The sequence below is a fragment of the Silurus aristotelis genome (genome assembly GCF_946808225.1).
Source record: "Silurus aristotelis genome assembly, chromosome: 13".
Taxonomy (NCBI): domain Eukaryota; kingdom Metazoa; phylum Chordata; class Actinopteri; order Siluriformes; family Siluridae; genus Silurus; species Silurus aristotelis.
In genome coordinates this window covers 22,000,491-22,013,682 of record NC_139586.1, presented here as the reverse complement: position 1 = coordinate 22,013,682, position 13,192 = coordinate 22,000,491, and the positions used below count along the sequence as shown (strand labels likewise).

The following is a 13,192-nucleotide window of genomic DNA, read 5'->3' as shown; positions in this document are numbered from 1 at the left end:
TGTAGAATTATCATCAAGTTTGCTCTAAATTCAAGTAATTGTTATAAATAATCCATTGAATTGAGAGCAGAATCAATTTTAGAATCAACTTAAGTTTATGCTTCTACATTCAAAAACTTCCTACACAATTGTGGGCCTTCAACTTTGTGGTAATATTTTGGGAAAGAACCACATATGGCTGGAAAAGGTGTCAGGTGTCACAATACTTTTCTTTATGTAAATCATTGTGGCACCTGACACCTTTTTCAGCCATATTTGGTTCTTTCCCAAAATATTACCACAAAGTTGAAGGCACACAATTGTGTAGGAAGTCTTTGAATGTAGAAGCATAAACTTAAGTTGAACAAGGAGACCCAAATCTGTTCCAGCCTTCCAATGTCCCTGTGCACAAAAATAGTTCCATAGAGATATGAGATTCAGTGGAAGATCTTTCGAAATGCTATAGAGCTCTGACGCCGACCCTATTGAACACTTTTGGGATAAATTGAAATGCTGAATGCACCCCAAGCCTCCTCACCTCACCTACATCAGTAGCTGACTGTACTAATGCCTTGTGACTGAATGAGCAAAAATCTTCACACACCTTCCCAGATGTCAGGGATCACCCTGCTTCTTCTCCGGTGCGCGTCCCTGACCAGGGAGGCTGGGACTGCACTGCAGTGGCTGAGCTGCATTACCAGATGGTTTTGCAGATCTTGCCTTTAGGTGGCACTCTTCCACTGTTTATTTATCATTTTGTTATTTTTCAGCTCTCTGTGAGCGTTGTATTTTAGTTGTTGTTTTGTTTTATTTTTATTATTTTGACAACTTAATGTCACTCAGGGCTCCTATGAAGAGGCTGCAAATAGCTGATTGGTGTTTATGAGCATACACACAGTAGGAAAAAGATCAGAATGATTTTGTACATCTGACGTTTGAGATTCAAACATATCTTTACTAAAAAAATAGACAAATAAGGTCTAGTGCTTTCTTTTTTTATTTAAAATGATCTTACAGGTATAAAACACAAGACATTATGTTTGATTTTTGCCATATTATTGTATTTTAACTAATTGTATCAGATTCAGCAGAGTTTTATGTCTTTATGAATTTTCCTCTCACATGTCTAAGTGAAACATGTTACTGTGCCTGACACCTTTTAAACTCAGCCAATGGCATAAAATATGTTCAATTAACACTATTTTAGCATTCAGACCTTTCTTGTCGTTATAGTAACGCTAAACGCAGATCCTCTCAGACCGGGAACTTCGGATTAAATTACATACAGTATGAATTTAAACAAGGATTTGTACCAGAGTGCAGAGTTTATGGTGTATTAAACAGTTTAATGACCCTGAAACACACTCCTGTTCCTGTATCACTGAGGAACGCTTACACTAACACTTGCTGTATATCACACTGATGCAGTATGTGAAGAATTATACTTCATTGTATTTTCTTAATATGTTTAGCTGTGACTTGTCTGCACCGTTTCCCTCTCTAAGGGATCGATTATTATTATTATTATTATTATTATTATTATTCATCATTTCATCAAAAAAAAAAAAAAAAACGTTTTGGAATATGACTATTTTCTCCTTCTATTTTTTTGACCTCTTCTTTTTACAGTGGAAGTCTGAGGCAGTAAATAAAAGCCTTCATACAGTTTATATGATGTTGATGTTTGGCTCAGTCTCTCAGCTACCTACTGTATACAGCAGTTTTCTTTACTCCACTAAAGCACTCTAGTGACAACGATATTGCAATTTTCGGCATAAATGTAAAGGATTTAAGTGACACCACACTATTAATTTTATGCCATATATATTTTTTTATCTTCTGCTACAAATTATCGTCACTGCATTGAAAGAAGATCTAGAAAAAGTTTATTTGTTTATCTGTTTATCTGTTTTTGTTTGTTTGTTTGGTAATTATTAGTTTTTTTATTACTTATGATTTGCCCATAATAGCTAAATTAATGTAATGAATTTTTTTTTCTGCTAGAAATGTCATATTTTTATCATCTCTAATTTCCTGCATCAGTATTGCATATAAAACAGACAATATTTTTTTTTGTCAAATACTAATTTATTGATCAGTGAGGTTGAGAATCTGATTCATAAATGAAATTAAATTATAATGTGTGTGTGTGTGTGTCTGGTGTGTGTGTGTGTGTGTGTGTGTGTGTGTGTGTGTGTGTGTGTGTGTGTGTGTGTGTGTGTGTGTGTGTGTGTGTGTGTGTGATGAGAGTTCTCATTTTACTTAGTCTCCTAAAACAAGAGTTGATTGGGAAATGATTACAGAGTTAATCAGTACCACCGGCAAGTTCAAGGAATTTAATTAACAGTGTGTGTGTGTGTGTGTGTGTGTGTGTGTGTGTGTGTGTGTGTGTGTGTGTGTGTGTGCGTGCGTGTGTGTGCATGTTCCTCTGTCTAACACAAAGAGATATAGAAGGAGACGGAAAGGAGTGAGTGATTAATGGTCACTGTTAGATGTGAATTCTACAGCTTGTGAGTTTACACTGTCACACAAGGAACTAGGATTTTTTATTTTTTTTTTATTGCTAATTCACTTGAAGGTCTGAGATTAGCAATCATGCAATTATCGAATAGCAACCAGCATTATTAATATATTATAGAGTAAGTGAATAGTCCATAATTTACAACGCACTACATAGTATTAATATCGACTATAGTTAATACCAATAAATAGACTGAATTCTATTAGAGAGAGAGAGAGAGAGAGAGAGAGAGAGAGAGAGAGAGAGAGAGAGAGAGAGAGAGAGAGAGAGAGAGAGAGAGAGAGAGAGAGAGCTTTGTAGTTCTCAGTGAATCAGAACAGGTGTGTGTGTGTGTGTGTGTGTGTGGTTCTTCAGCAGACTGGGATTTGCTAAAGGGCTGCTATACAGACCTGTTCCTGCTGTTCACACTTTATTAATGATCAGGATTTAAGAATACTACCAGGTAAGAAAATCTTTGTCATTATTTTATTCAGCTACACACACACACACACACACACACACACACACACACACACACACACACACACACACACACACACACACACAAAAACATACATATTATATTTAATTTTATTTATGAATCAGATTCTCAACCTCACTGATCAATAATTAGTATTTGACAAAAAATTAAAAAACATCAGTGTAAATACATGGATATGTTTAGATAATGATCTGAAAATCACTGCATGTAGACTCTCATTAAAAATGTAAGAATCTGTTGGTCTGAAGCTTGAAACAAATTGTGTTTATTAATAGCTCCACCCTCACATGTCTTTTACACACAATTAAAAGGACTGAAGATTTTAGAATTTCAGACAATCATTGAGTGATTAGTGGTGCACGGGGAGCCTCTGCTCTAATCAGTTTATCATCATCATTATCATCATCATCAAGCAGATCATTTAGAATCCATGAGTGACCTCATCACAAAGAAGCCTGATCCTTTCTTTTCTATTTCTTAACACCTGCAGCTTAAAAAAAAGCGCTTGGAAGGTGCTTGTTGCTTTCTGAACCCCAAAATACAAGTGTGAATGGATATTGTAAAGGGCATCTATGTAATAGTAAAGATTTCTTTCTCCCTAAATCTTGAGAAAAACATGTTTATTAAAAAGGCAATTACACCCAGACTTTGTAGAGTTATAGAACAAATGTCCCTTACTTTTTGAATTAAAAATATTATTCCCATGCCTATTCCCATGCATACTTCTTGCATTACATGTTGGAAATTATTATGCTTTTTCCTACAGCCTCTACTATATACTAAGAACCTACAATTAACAACCTTCAAAAACAACAGAAAGAATAAGAAAAAATTGTATGTCAGATGTAACTGACATACCTGTTTAGAAATCAGTAATGCTGTACATGTTACTGCATTAAAAATAAAGAATAAAAAAAAAACCCTCAAAATTGCAAATCGGATTTCGGAATCACCTCAAAAAGCTCTTTCCTTTCTCATCGCCTCTGCATGAAAGTGATTTGGAGGTGGAGCAATAACCAAGCACAATATGTGATGTCACTAAAATTAGATCAACAGCTTTAGAACCTCTTTCCTTTCACAGTATTGTAACAGCAGCTCTGTCATTAAAATCGCAGGTTAATTTTAATTGATGTATACATTATTTTCTCACACAAACATATTATTAAAAATAAACACTAACTTCAATCATTAATTACATTCATTAGTGATCAGTTATTAATGATGGTCATCAATGATTATTGAGACATCAAGTAGAGGTGATGAAGGTAGATGAGTTTAAGTACCTCGGAGTCAACTGTGCAAAGTAATGGCAAGGGGTAGGTCAGTGGTTAATATGTTGGACCACCACTAAGCTGTGACTGCTGGGCTCTTGAGCAAGGCTCTTAACCCTCAACTGCTTAGTTGTAGACAGAATAATAGATAGATACTAAGTATTCTGTTTCTTTGAGGAAGTTTGAACCTGCTTCATGATTTCACAAACTTCTCACTCACCTTGAATCTGTTCATAAACTGCTGAATATCTTGGGTAAGTAGTTATTTGTGAATATAACTGTGTAGGACATGGACACAGGCAAGGTCCCTGGTGGTCTAGTGGTTAGGATGCGGCGCTCTCACTGCTGCGGCCCGGGTTCGATCCCTGGTCAGGTTGTGTTAGGAAGGGCATCCAGCGTAAAAACGTGCCAAATCAAACATGCGGATGATCCACTGTGGCGACCCCTGATGGGTGAAGCCCGGAAAAAAGGACATGGACACAGGGTTGAGACAAAATGTGTCAGGATATGGGATGAGCTTAATGCAACAAGTTACAGGACAAACAGTTCAATGTGAAGAGCAAATTAGAGCGCATGCATGTTTGTGGACAGAGTTTACACTTTGCACTGTTCTTGATAAAATGCAGGATCACAGAATCAGTGCTGTAGTCACGTGATGTGGAGACCAAACATGTGACTGGTCCTGAGAATCCTCAGAATTCTCAGAAGGATTCTGTGACTGTTAATGGAAAGTGTAATGTGCTTTGATGTTTCTGATTAGCTGCAGCCCTGCAAATGTGCAATAAGAAAATGTACCTTAGGGGTATTGGCAAATTGAATTCTTTGCCATTCTCATTATCTTTAAGGATTTTATTATTTGTTTTTGCTCTCTAATGGAGACAGCCTGTGCAAGAACATCACGTTGGCTCTACAGCAGGTCACCAAAGTGAATGAAACTCTTTGCATTAATGAACCCAATTGACCTCTGTACCTCTTAAGAAACTTAACATTACTAAACGTTCCTCATGATCACTCAGTTTTTCACACCAAGTTCTTGTTTCAACGTCCAGCCAAACCCCAGTCTGTTTATATATTAACAGATTTGATACTCATACCAGCAGTCAGGTTGCCAGATCTTCCTAACAAAATCCTTGCAGTGTTTGAGTCAATATCATTGCAGACTTCGAGAGAAAGTCAAACAAAACTTCCCCAGAATGCACTTTCACTTTCTAAAGCTCCAGAGGGTTGGGTTTCCTTTTTAAGTTTGGTTTTTAAGAATTCTTCCCCAGTAAGTTCTCCCTGACAACTTTCACTTTAAAAAAAAAAAAGCTGACTCAAAAGAAATGGATGCTTTTCAGACTGACACAGAATGTACCTGAATGAAAATTAATTGAGCACAAATGTGCACATAGTGCACATGGTTTCAAAGGATTTTTCATCAGAGGAATAATGGAGCTGATTCATCTCTTTTCATCCATTCATCTTTATAATATCAACATTTTATATTCATTACATTCATTTGATCCATTCAGGTATAATAAAAATGAAGATTTTCATTCATTCATCATTCATTTTCTCCCGCTTATCTGTAATTCGGGTCGTGGGGGCAGCAGTCTAAGCAGGCCCCTGCCTTTGACTGCTGCCCAATCCTCACAGCACCGTCCCTTACGGTCCCTCCTGCAGGTGGTGAGCCCACGGGAAGGCGGTCCCACGTCACTCCAACGTCACAGACCTTGATATTTCCCTCGTAAGGGACCCCCGGAGCATAGAGGGTTAAGGGCCTTGCTCAAGGGCCCAAGAGTGGCAGCTTGGCGATACCGGGGCTTGAACCCCAGAACTTCCGATCGGCAACCCAACACCTTAACCGCTGGAGCCACCACTCCCCCTACTCAAATGTGTTCCAATTGAATTATCTGCTCAGACACATTTTTTTATATCTTTATGTTTTCCAACATAAAGATATAAAAAATATATTTGATAATATACTGTATATGTATATGTAATACATAAAATATATATATATATATATATATATATATATATATATATATATATATATATATATATATATATATATATATATATATATATATATGATGGCATAAGACGAAAATCTATGGATGTTCTAAGAAGCCATGTTTTAAAAGGTTTCATCTTTTTTTGTATTTTTGTGATTACGACTTAAATTTGTGTCTGATCTCAACATAAAAGTTTTCTCATGATTTACAAACAAATGTTTTCTTATCACAAAATAGCAAAATATCCTGTTGGCGTCTGACATCGCTATGGTAGGCCTATTGCTAAGATTTTATGTCAAGATCAAAAAAACATTAAATCATGCTAAAAAAAAACTTTTGTTATGTCGAGATCATAAGAAAATTGATAGAGTACGTATTGGCGTCTGAAATCTCTATCAAAGTTACAAATTTCCCACAGCAATGAAGTACTTTATTTCTGAGTTGAGAGAGAGAGGTGTCCCAGAGGAAAAAAAATGGAGTAATGATAACGAGAAAACAACTTTTGTTATGTCAAGATCACGAGAAAATTTTGTCGTAATAATAAAAATTTTATGTCCAGATACAGAGAAAACAACTTTCATGTCATATCGAGATCACGAGGAAAATAATTTGTGAAAGGAAAAAAAAAAAGTAATACATCACCTCTTAGGACTTAGAACTAAAACTTAGGACTAAAACTAGGAGCTACTAACCATATAGACTGTATAAGACTGCAGAAAGAACATTACTTATAATCTTATACTCCAGTAATCGTGTTAGTTCTCACTCTCCAGTGTTCTGTATTGTTGAAAGATTTATGATCAAACTCTTGATGTCACCCAAATGAGGATGGGTTCCCCTTTTGAGTCTGGTTCCTCTCAAGGTTTCTTCCTCATAACATCTAAGGGAGTTTTTCCTTGCCACAGTCACCACGGCTGTTCATCAGGGACAAATTCACACCATTCACCTTCACTGTTGATTTGTGTAAAGCTGCTTTGAGACAATGTCTGTTGTGAAAAGCGCTATACAAATAAACTTGACTTGATTTGACTTGACTTGAAACTTGACTTCCATAAAAATCATCATTGAAGGGGACAATAAGATGTAACTTGTTCACGGCAATATACACAAATATAAAAAAGTTGTAGTTTTTCACTCGTAATAGTTTGCCGTGGTAAACTATCCTGCAGAAAGGGGTGTTTAGATAGATAGATAGATAGATAGATAGATAGATAGATAGATAGATAGATAGATAGATAGATAGATAGATAGATAGATAGATAGATAGATAGATTGATAGATTGATTGATTGATTGATAGATTGATTGATTGATTGACAACTGGAAACTGACCTTAATTATATGCCCTGCTTTTTCTCTACAAGTGCTGCATTGTAAGAACAGTCACTCATCAATTCATTCCCATATGTTACACACACTATTGCTGCTGCATATTATAAAAAAAAAACCTGTTTTATCTTATGTAATAAACACTACTGCTATTTGCACTACAATGCCCTATTACACTTTGCATTTTATACATTACTGATCTGTTATATACTCTGTATATCGAAGGTCTAATTTAATCTCTATCGTCTGTATTGTCTCGTATAGTCTGTGTAGCCTTGTATAGTCTGTCTATAAGCTAAATGTATAGTGGTATTTATGTCTGTACTTTTGAGAGTCACCAACAGCTAGTAACAAATTCCTTGTGTGTGTCAACACACTTGACCAATAAACCTGATTCTGATTCTTGTGTCTTTGTGTTTTGCACAAATTCAGGTGATCATGTTGAAACCGAATTGTTCATCCGCGGCATGGAGCTGCGTTCAGACCTTTCTGTGCAACTCCAGTGTCCTATTAAACCTGAGTGAAATGGAGATAGAGGATTATTGCCTAAGCCTGGACGATTACCTGGAGAAGTACCTTGGTCCTCGGCGTTCCCCTGTCTTTCTCCCTGTGTGCATTACGTACCTGCTGATCTTCAGTGTGGGAGCTGTGGGAAACAGTCTTACTTGCGCTGTAATCACACGCCACCCTGTCATGCGTACGCCCACCAACTTCTATCTGTTCAGCCTAGCCGTGTCCGACCTGCTGGTGCTCATCCTCGGCATGCCCCTGGAGATCTATGAACTGTGGAGTAACTATCCCTTCCTGTTGGGAAAGAGCGGCTGCTACTTCAAAACGTTTCTGTTTGAGACAGTGTGTTTTGCATCCGTCCTAAACGTGACGGCACTCAGTGTGGAGCGCTACTTCGCCGTAGTGCACCCTCTGAGGGCGAAGTGTGTGGTGACGCGTGCCCACGCCAAGCGTGTGATCATCAGCGTTTGGATTGCGTCTGTGATTTGTGCGCTGCCTAACGCGAGCCTGCATGGAATCTTCACGTTGCCGAAACCCCGTGGTCAAGGAGAGGGCAGTGAGCTGAGCTCAGCTACATGCACGCTGGTGAAACCACGCTGGATCTATAACTTGATCATCCAGATCAGCACACTCATCTTTTTCATCCTACCCATGATGACCATCAGCACACTCTACCTGCTCATCGGGGTCCAGCTAAAGCGGGAGAAGATGCTGCAGGCTAAAGCTGAGCATGAGATCAGTGGCCCCAGAAAAGTCAGTGTGCGCATTCGACAACCACAGGCACGAAGACAGCAGGTCACCAAGATGCTGTGTGAGGAAAAGCACTTTTACTCTCTTTTGTCCCACTGTCCTGTCTAAGATTTCTCTAGTGTCTCTCATACTTAGGCTGCCTTTAACTACTGCAGTGGTGGACAAAGAACACAAACCATGTACTTGAGTTAAAGTAGAGATACAGTTGGTAAAATATTACTCCAGTAAACATAAAAGTGCTCCCTTTAAACTTTCACTTGAGTAAAAGTACAAAAGTATTTGGCTTTAAATGTACTTTTTTACTACTTAAAAAAACTGCAAATAAGGCCACAGGTGCAAGTTCGAGTCAGGAGTTTCTTCTATCATTTATTACTCTCTAAATGTTCGGCTTGCTGTTGAACTGATGCTGAACTGTATGTTAGTGCTAAGCAGATACCACCAAGCACCAATCCAAACAAGTTTAAAACAGAGCATGCTCTACCCTGATTGGTTGCTTGCTGCCTGCTTGACCAGTTAAGTTTTTATCTACTCATAGAATGGAATGACTGATTTTTCTAAATGTAGTTAAGTAAAAGGATATTTGACTTGAAATGTAGTAAAGGTAAAGTAAAAGTCTCCTCAGTAATTTCAGTAAAGTACAGATACAAAAAAAAGCTACTTAAGTAGAGTAACAATTTACATTTGCTTCGTTACTGTCCTCCAATAAACTCCTGTACTGTCTCTCACGCTCTTGTGGGAGAGCAAGAGACTTAGATTCTTGTCACGTGTCCCTTACTCTCCTATAATGTCTCTCACTATCCTATAGTGTCTCTCATTCTCCTATAGTGTCTCTCACTCTCCTATAGCCTGCCTAAGTCTCATAGAGTTCCACCTCGATAAACGGGGATTACTGTATTTCCCTTCTTTTTTCTTTTAGTGTCTCACTTTTCTGTAGTATTTCTCAATCTCCTCTAGTGCTTCACTCTCCTGTATTGTCTCTTACTCTTCTGTACTGTCTCCACTCTTCTGTACTGTTTATCACTCTCCTGTACTGTTTATCACTCTCCCGTACTGTTTATCACTCTCCTGTACTGTCTCTCACTCTTCTGTTCTGTCTCTCACTCTTCTGTACTGTCTGTCACTCTCCTGTACTGTTTATCACTCTCCTGTACTGTCTCTCACTCTCCTGTACTGTTTATCACTCTCCTGTACTGTTTATCACTCTCCTGTACTGTCTCCCACTTTTCTGTAGTGTTTCACACTCTCCTGTACTGTCTCTCACTCTTCTGTGCTGTTTATCACTCTCCTGTACTGTCTCTCACTCTTCTGTACTGTTTATCACTCTCCTGTACTGTCTCTCACTCTTCTGTAGTGTTTCACACTGTCCTGTACTGTCTCTAACTCTCCTGTACTGTCTCTCACTCTCCTGTACTGTCTCTCACTCTTCTGTACTGTTTATCACTCTCCTGTACTGTCTCTCACTCTCCTGTACTGTCTCTCACTCTCTTGTACTGTCTGTTACTCTCCTGTACTGTCTCTCACTCTTTTATAGTGTTTCACACTCTCCTGTAGTGTATCTCACTCTCCTGTAGTGTATTTTACTTTCCTGTAGTGTCTTTCCCTCCATTGTGGTGTCTCTCGCTCTCCAGTAGTGTCACTCGCTCTCCTGTAGTGTCTTTTACTTTCCTGTAGTGTCTCTCACTCGGTCCTGTGGTGTCTCTCACTGTCCTGTAGTGTCTTTTACTTTCCTGTGGTGTCTCTCACTCTCTCTTCCCTGTGGTGTCTCTCACTGTCCTGTAGTGTCTTTTACTTTCCTGTGGTCTCTCTCTCTCTCTCTCTCTCTCTCTCTCTCTCTCTCTCTCTCTCTCTCTCTCTCGCGCTCTCTCTTCCCTGTGGTGTCTCTCGCTCTCCTGTAGTGTCTTTTACTTTCCTGTAGTGTCTCTCACTCAGTCCTGTGGTGTCTCTTACTGTCCTGTAGTGTCTTTTACTTTCCTGTGGTGTCTCTCTCTCTCTCTCTCTCTCTCTCTCTCTCTCTCTCTCTCTCTCTCTCTCTCTCTCTCTCTCTCTTCCTGTGGTGTCTCTCACTGTCCTGTAGTGTCTTTTACTTTCCTGTGGTGTCTCTCTCTCTCTTCCCTGTGGTGTCTCTTACTGTCCTGTAGTGTCTTTTACTTTCCTGTGGTGTCTCTCTCCCTCTCTTCCCTGTGGTGTCTCTCACTGTCCTGTAGTGTCTTTTACTTTTCTGTGGTGTCTTTCTCTCCCCTGTAGTGTCTCTCACTCTCCTGTAGTGTCTCTCATTCTCCTGTGGTGTCTCTCACTCTCCTGTAGTGTCTTTTCCTCCACTCTGGTGTTTCTCCATCTCCAGCAGTGTCTCTCTCACTTACCTGTAGTGTCTCTCTTATTCTCCTGTAGTGTTTTGTTACTCTCTTGTAGTGTTTTCAATTCTCTTGCAATGCTTCTCACTTTACTGTAGTGTCTCTCATTCTGTAGTGTCTCCTACTTTCTTGTAGTTAGTTTCTCAATCTTCTATAGTTGAATCGTGTGTGTGTGTGTGTGTGTGTGTGTGTGTGTGTGTGTGTGTGTGTGTGTGTGTGTGTGTGTGTGTGTTTTCACCAGGTAGTCATAAAAAATTCCCCATAACATTTTAAAGGATCAATAAATCTAATATGAAATGATGAAATAACAAATAAATAAGGTGCTGAAAGGCCACACTGCTAACAGGATTTGCATTTCATGTTGACAGCGCAACATTGATGCACAAAACAACAATCAAAATGTGTCTCTTTGTCTTATATGGTGTGTAATTGAAGTGAACGGCCTTCAATTCAGTATCATGTACAGTATTATATTGTTTGTGTTACAGTCGTGCTGGTGGTGATGTTCGGGATCTGTTGGGCGCCGTTTCATACAGATCGCCTCATGTGGAGTTTCATGGATGAGTTCTCCAGCGTGAAAACGTTTCAGATGTTCGAATACGTCCACGTCATCTCCGGTGTGTTCTTCTATCTCAGCTCTGCCGTAAACCCCGTGCTCTACAACCTAATGTCCACCCGCTTCCGTGAGATGTTCAAAGATGTGATGTGTGTTCACAAACGCGGTGCCGGACACAGGAAGTATTCCCTGAGCATGACGCGGGCTACGGTGCGCAGCATCCTGAGTGATGTCGCGAACGGAAACACTGCTGCCGAAGGAGATTACGAGTTTTATGAATGTCATGAAAACGAGACCACGTGCGACTAAGGAAAAGAAATACACTAACACACTAACCCTGATGGGTGTGTTGGTGTAATAGATGTGTTTATGCAGGTATAGTTACACTAAACATTTAAATTAGGTGTTTTACACTTGCATAATTTTTTTATGTTTCTGTGGAACCTTCCTTTGAACTGAAATTAAATGATTTATGTCAAAAACTGAAATCATGTCTGGGCCAATACAGCAGACTCTCCAGCTGAGGGAACTAGAGTTTTTTTTGTAAATGTAATCATTCCCATTGTAAATGTCAATTATATTTGAGAGTAGGAAACACACACTGTTTCTCTGATTTATCAGGGGTTGTAGTAACCTAAGAAATTATATGGATAATCGGTTCAGAAATTTTTATGCAAATTATTTGACAAATGTAAAAAAAATTTAAAATAAATCTGAAATGGCATGTTCAGCAAGCACATGCAGATGTGACTGTCAGGTGACCACATACTTTTATCCATATAGTGTGTATCCAGCTCTATATTTATCTGTCTACCTACCTTTTACATAAGTTAAAATCTTCCTGCTGTTCTATTGTAATCAGGTGTTTGTGATGTTACTCAAATATAAGTCAGACATCCTTAATAGAAGCTGTTTGTATGTCCGTTCGTCCGTCCGTCCATCCATCCATCCATCCATCCATCCATCTATTTATCTATCTTTCTATCTATCTAATAAACTGGAACACTATATATACCGCAACATCAGTGCCCAATCTCACTCATGCATTTAGGGTTGAATGATCACAAATACCATCAGCCATGATCAGTAAACATCTTACTGTTGTTCATTTGTTATCTAGTTTCAAATGTTTTTCAAATATAAATGTAAGTACAAGACCCAATTGTGCTTTTACTTTTACTCGTGTGTGTCTTCAGGATGTATTGCTTGTTTCCTTTCTGAAGCATAAAAGCTGTTGATCAAATTGTTTCTGTCTGTGAAAGTTTAGAGTAAAGTCACAACCCAAAACTCACTCTGTTTACATTTAATAAGCTTCTGTGAATACCCTTGCACTTTCACACCAATAATACACTGTGGTAAAGTGCATCAAGAGTGTGTTTACCTGCTGTGTTCTGTTACACAATTCAAATTAGAGATTGTTCTAGTAAAAACAAATGAACATGATTAAA

The 13,192-nt window shown here is 38.5% G+C and overlaps 1 protein-coding gene across 1 annotated transcript; it reads left to right on the top strand.

Moving 5' to 3' along the window:
- Positions 1–2,820: 2,820 nt before the first annotated feature.
- nmur1a (neuromedin U receptor 1a) lies at positions 2,821–12,438 on the top strand. The gene is made up of 3 exons (XM_083559330.1): positions 2,821–2,942; positions 8,010–8,898; positions 11,677–12,438. Exons 2-3 carry the CDS (start codon positions 8,016–8,018, stop codon positions 12,051–12,053), a joined length of 1,260 nt encoding a protein of 419 aa, XP_083415456.1. The 5' UTR covers positions 2,821–2,942; positions 8,010–8,015; the 3' UTR covers positions 12,054–12,438.
- The last annotated feature ends 754 nt before the right edge of the window (positions 12,439–13,192 follow it).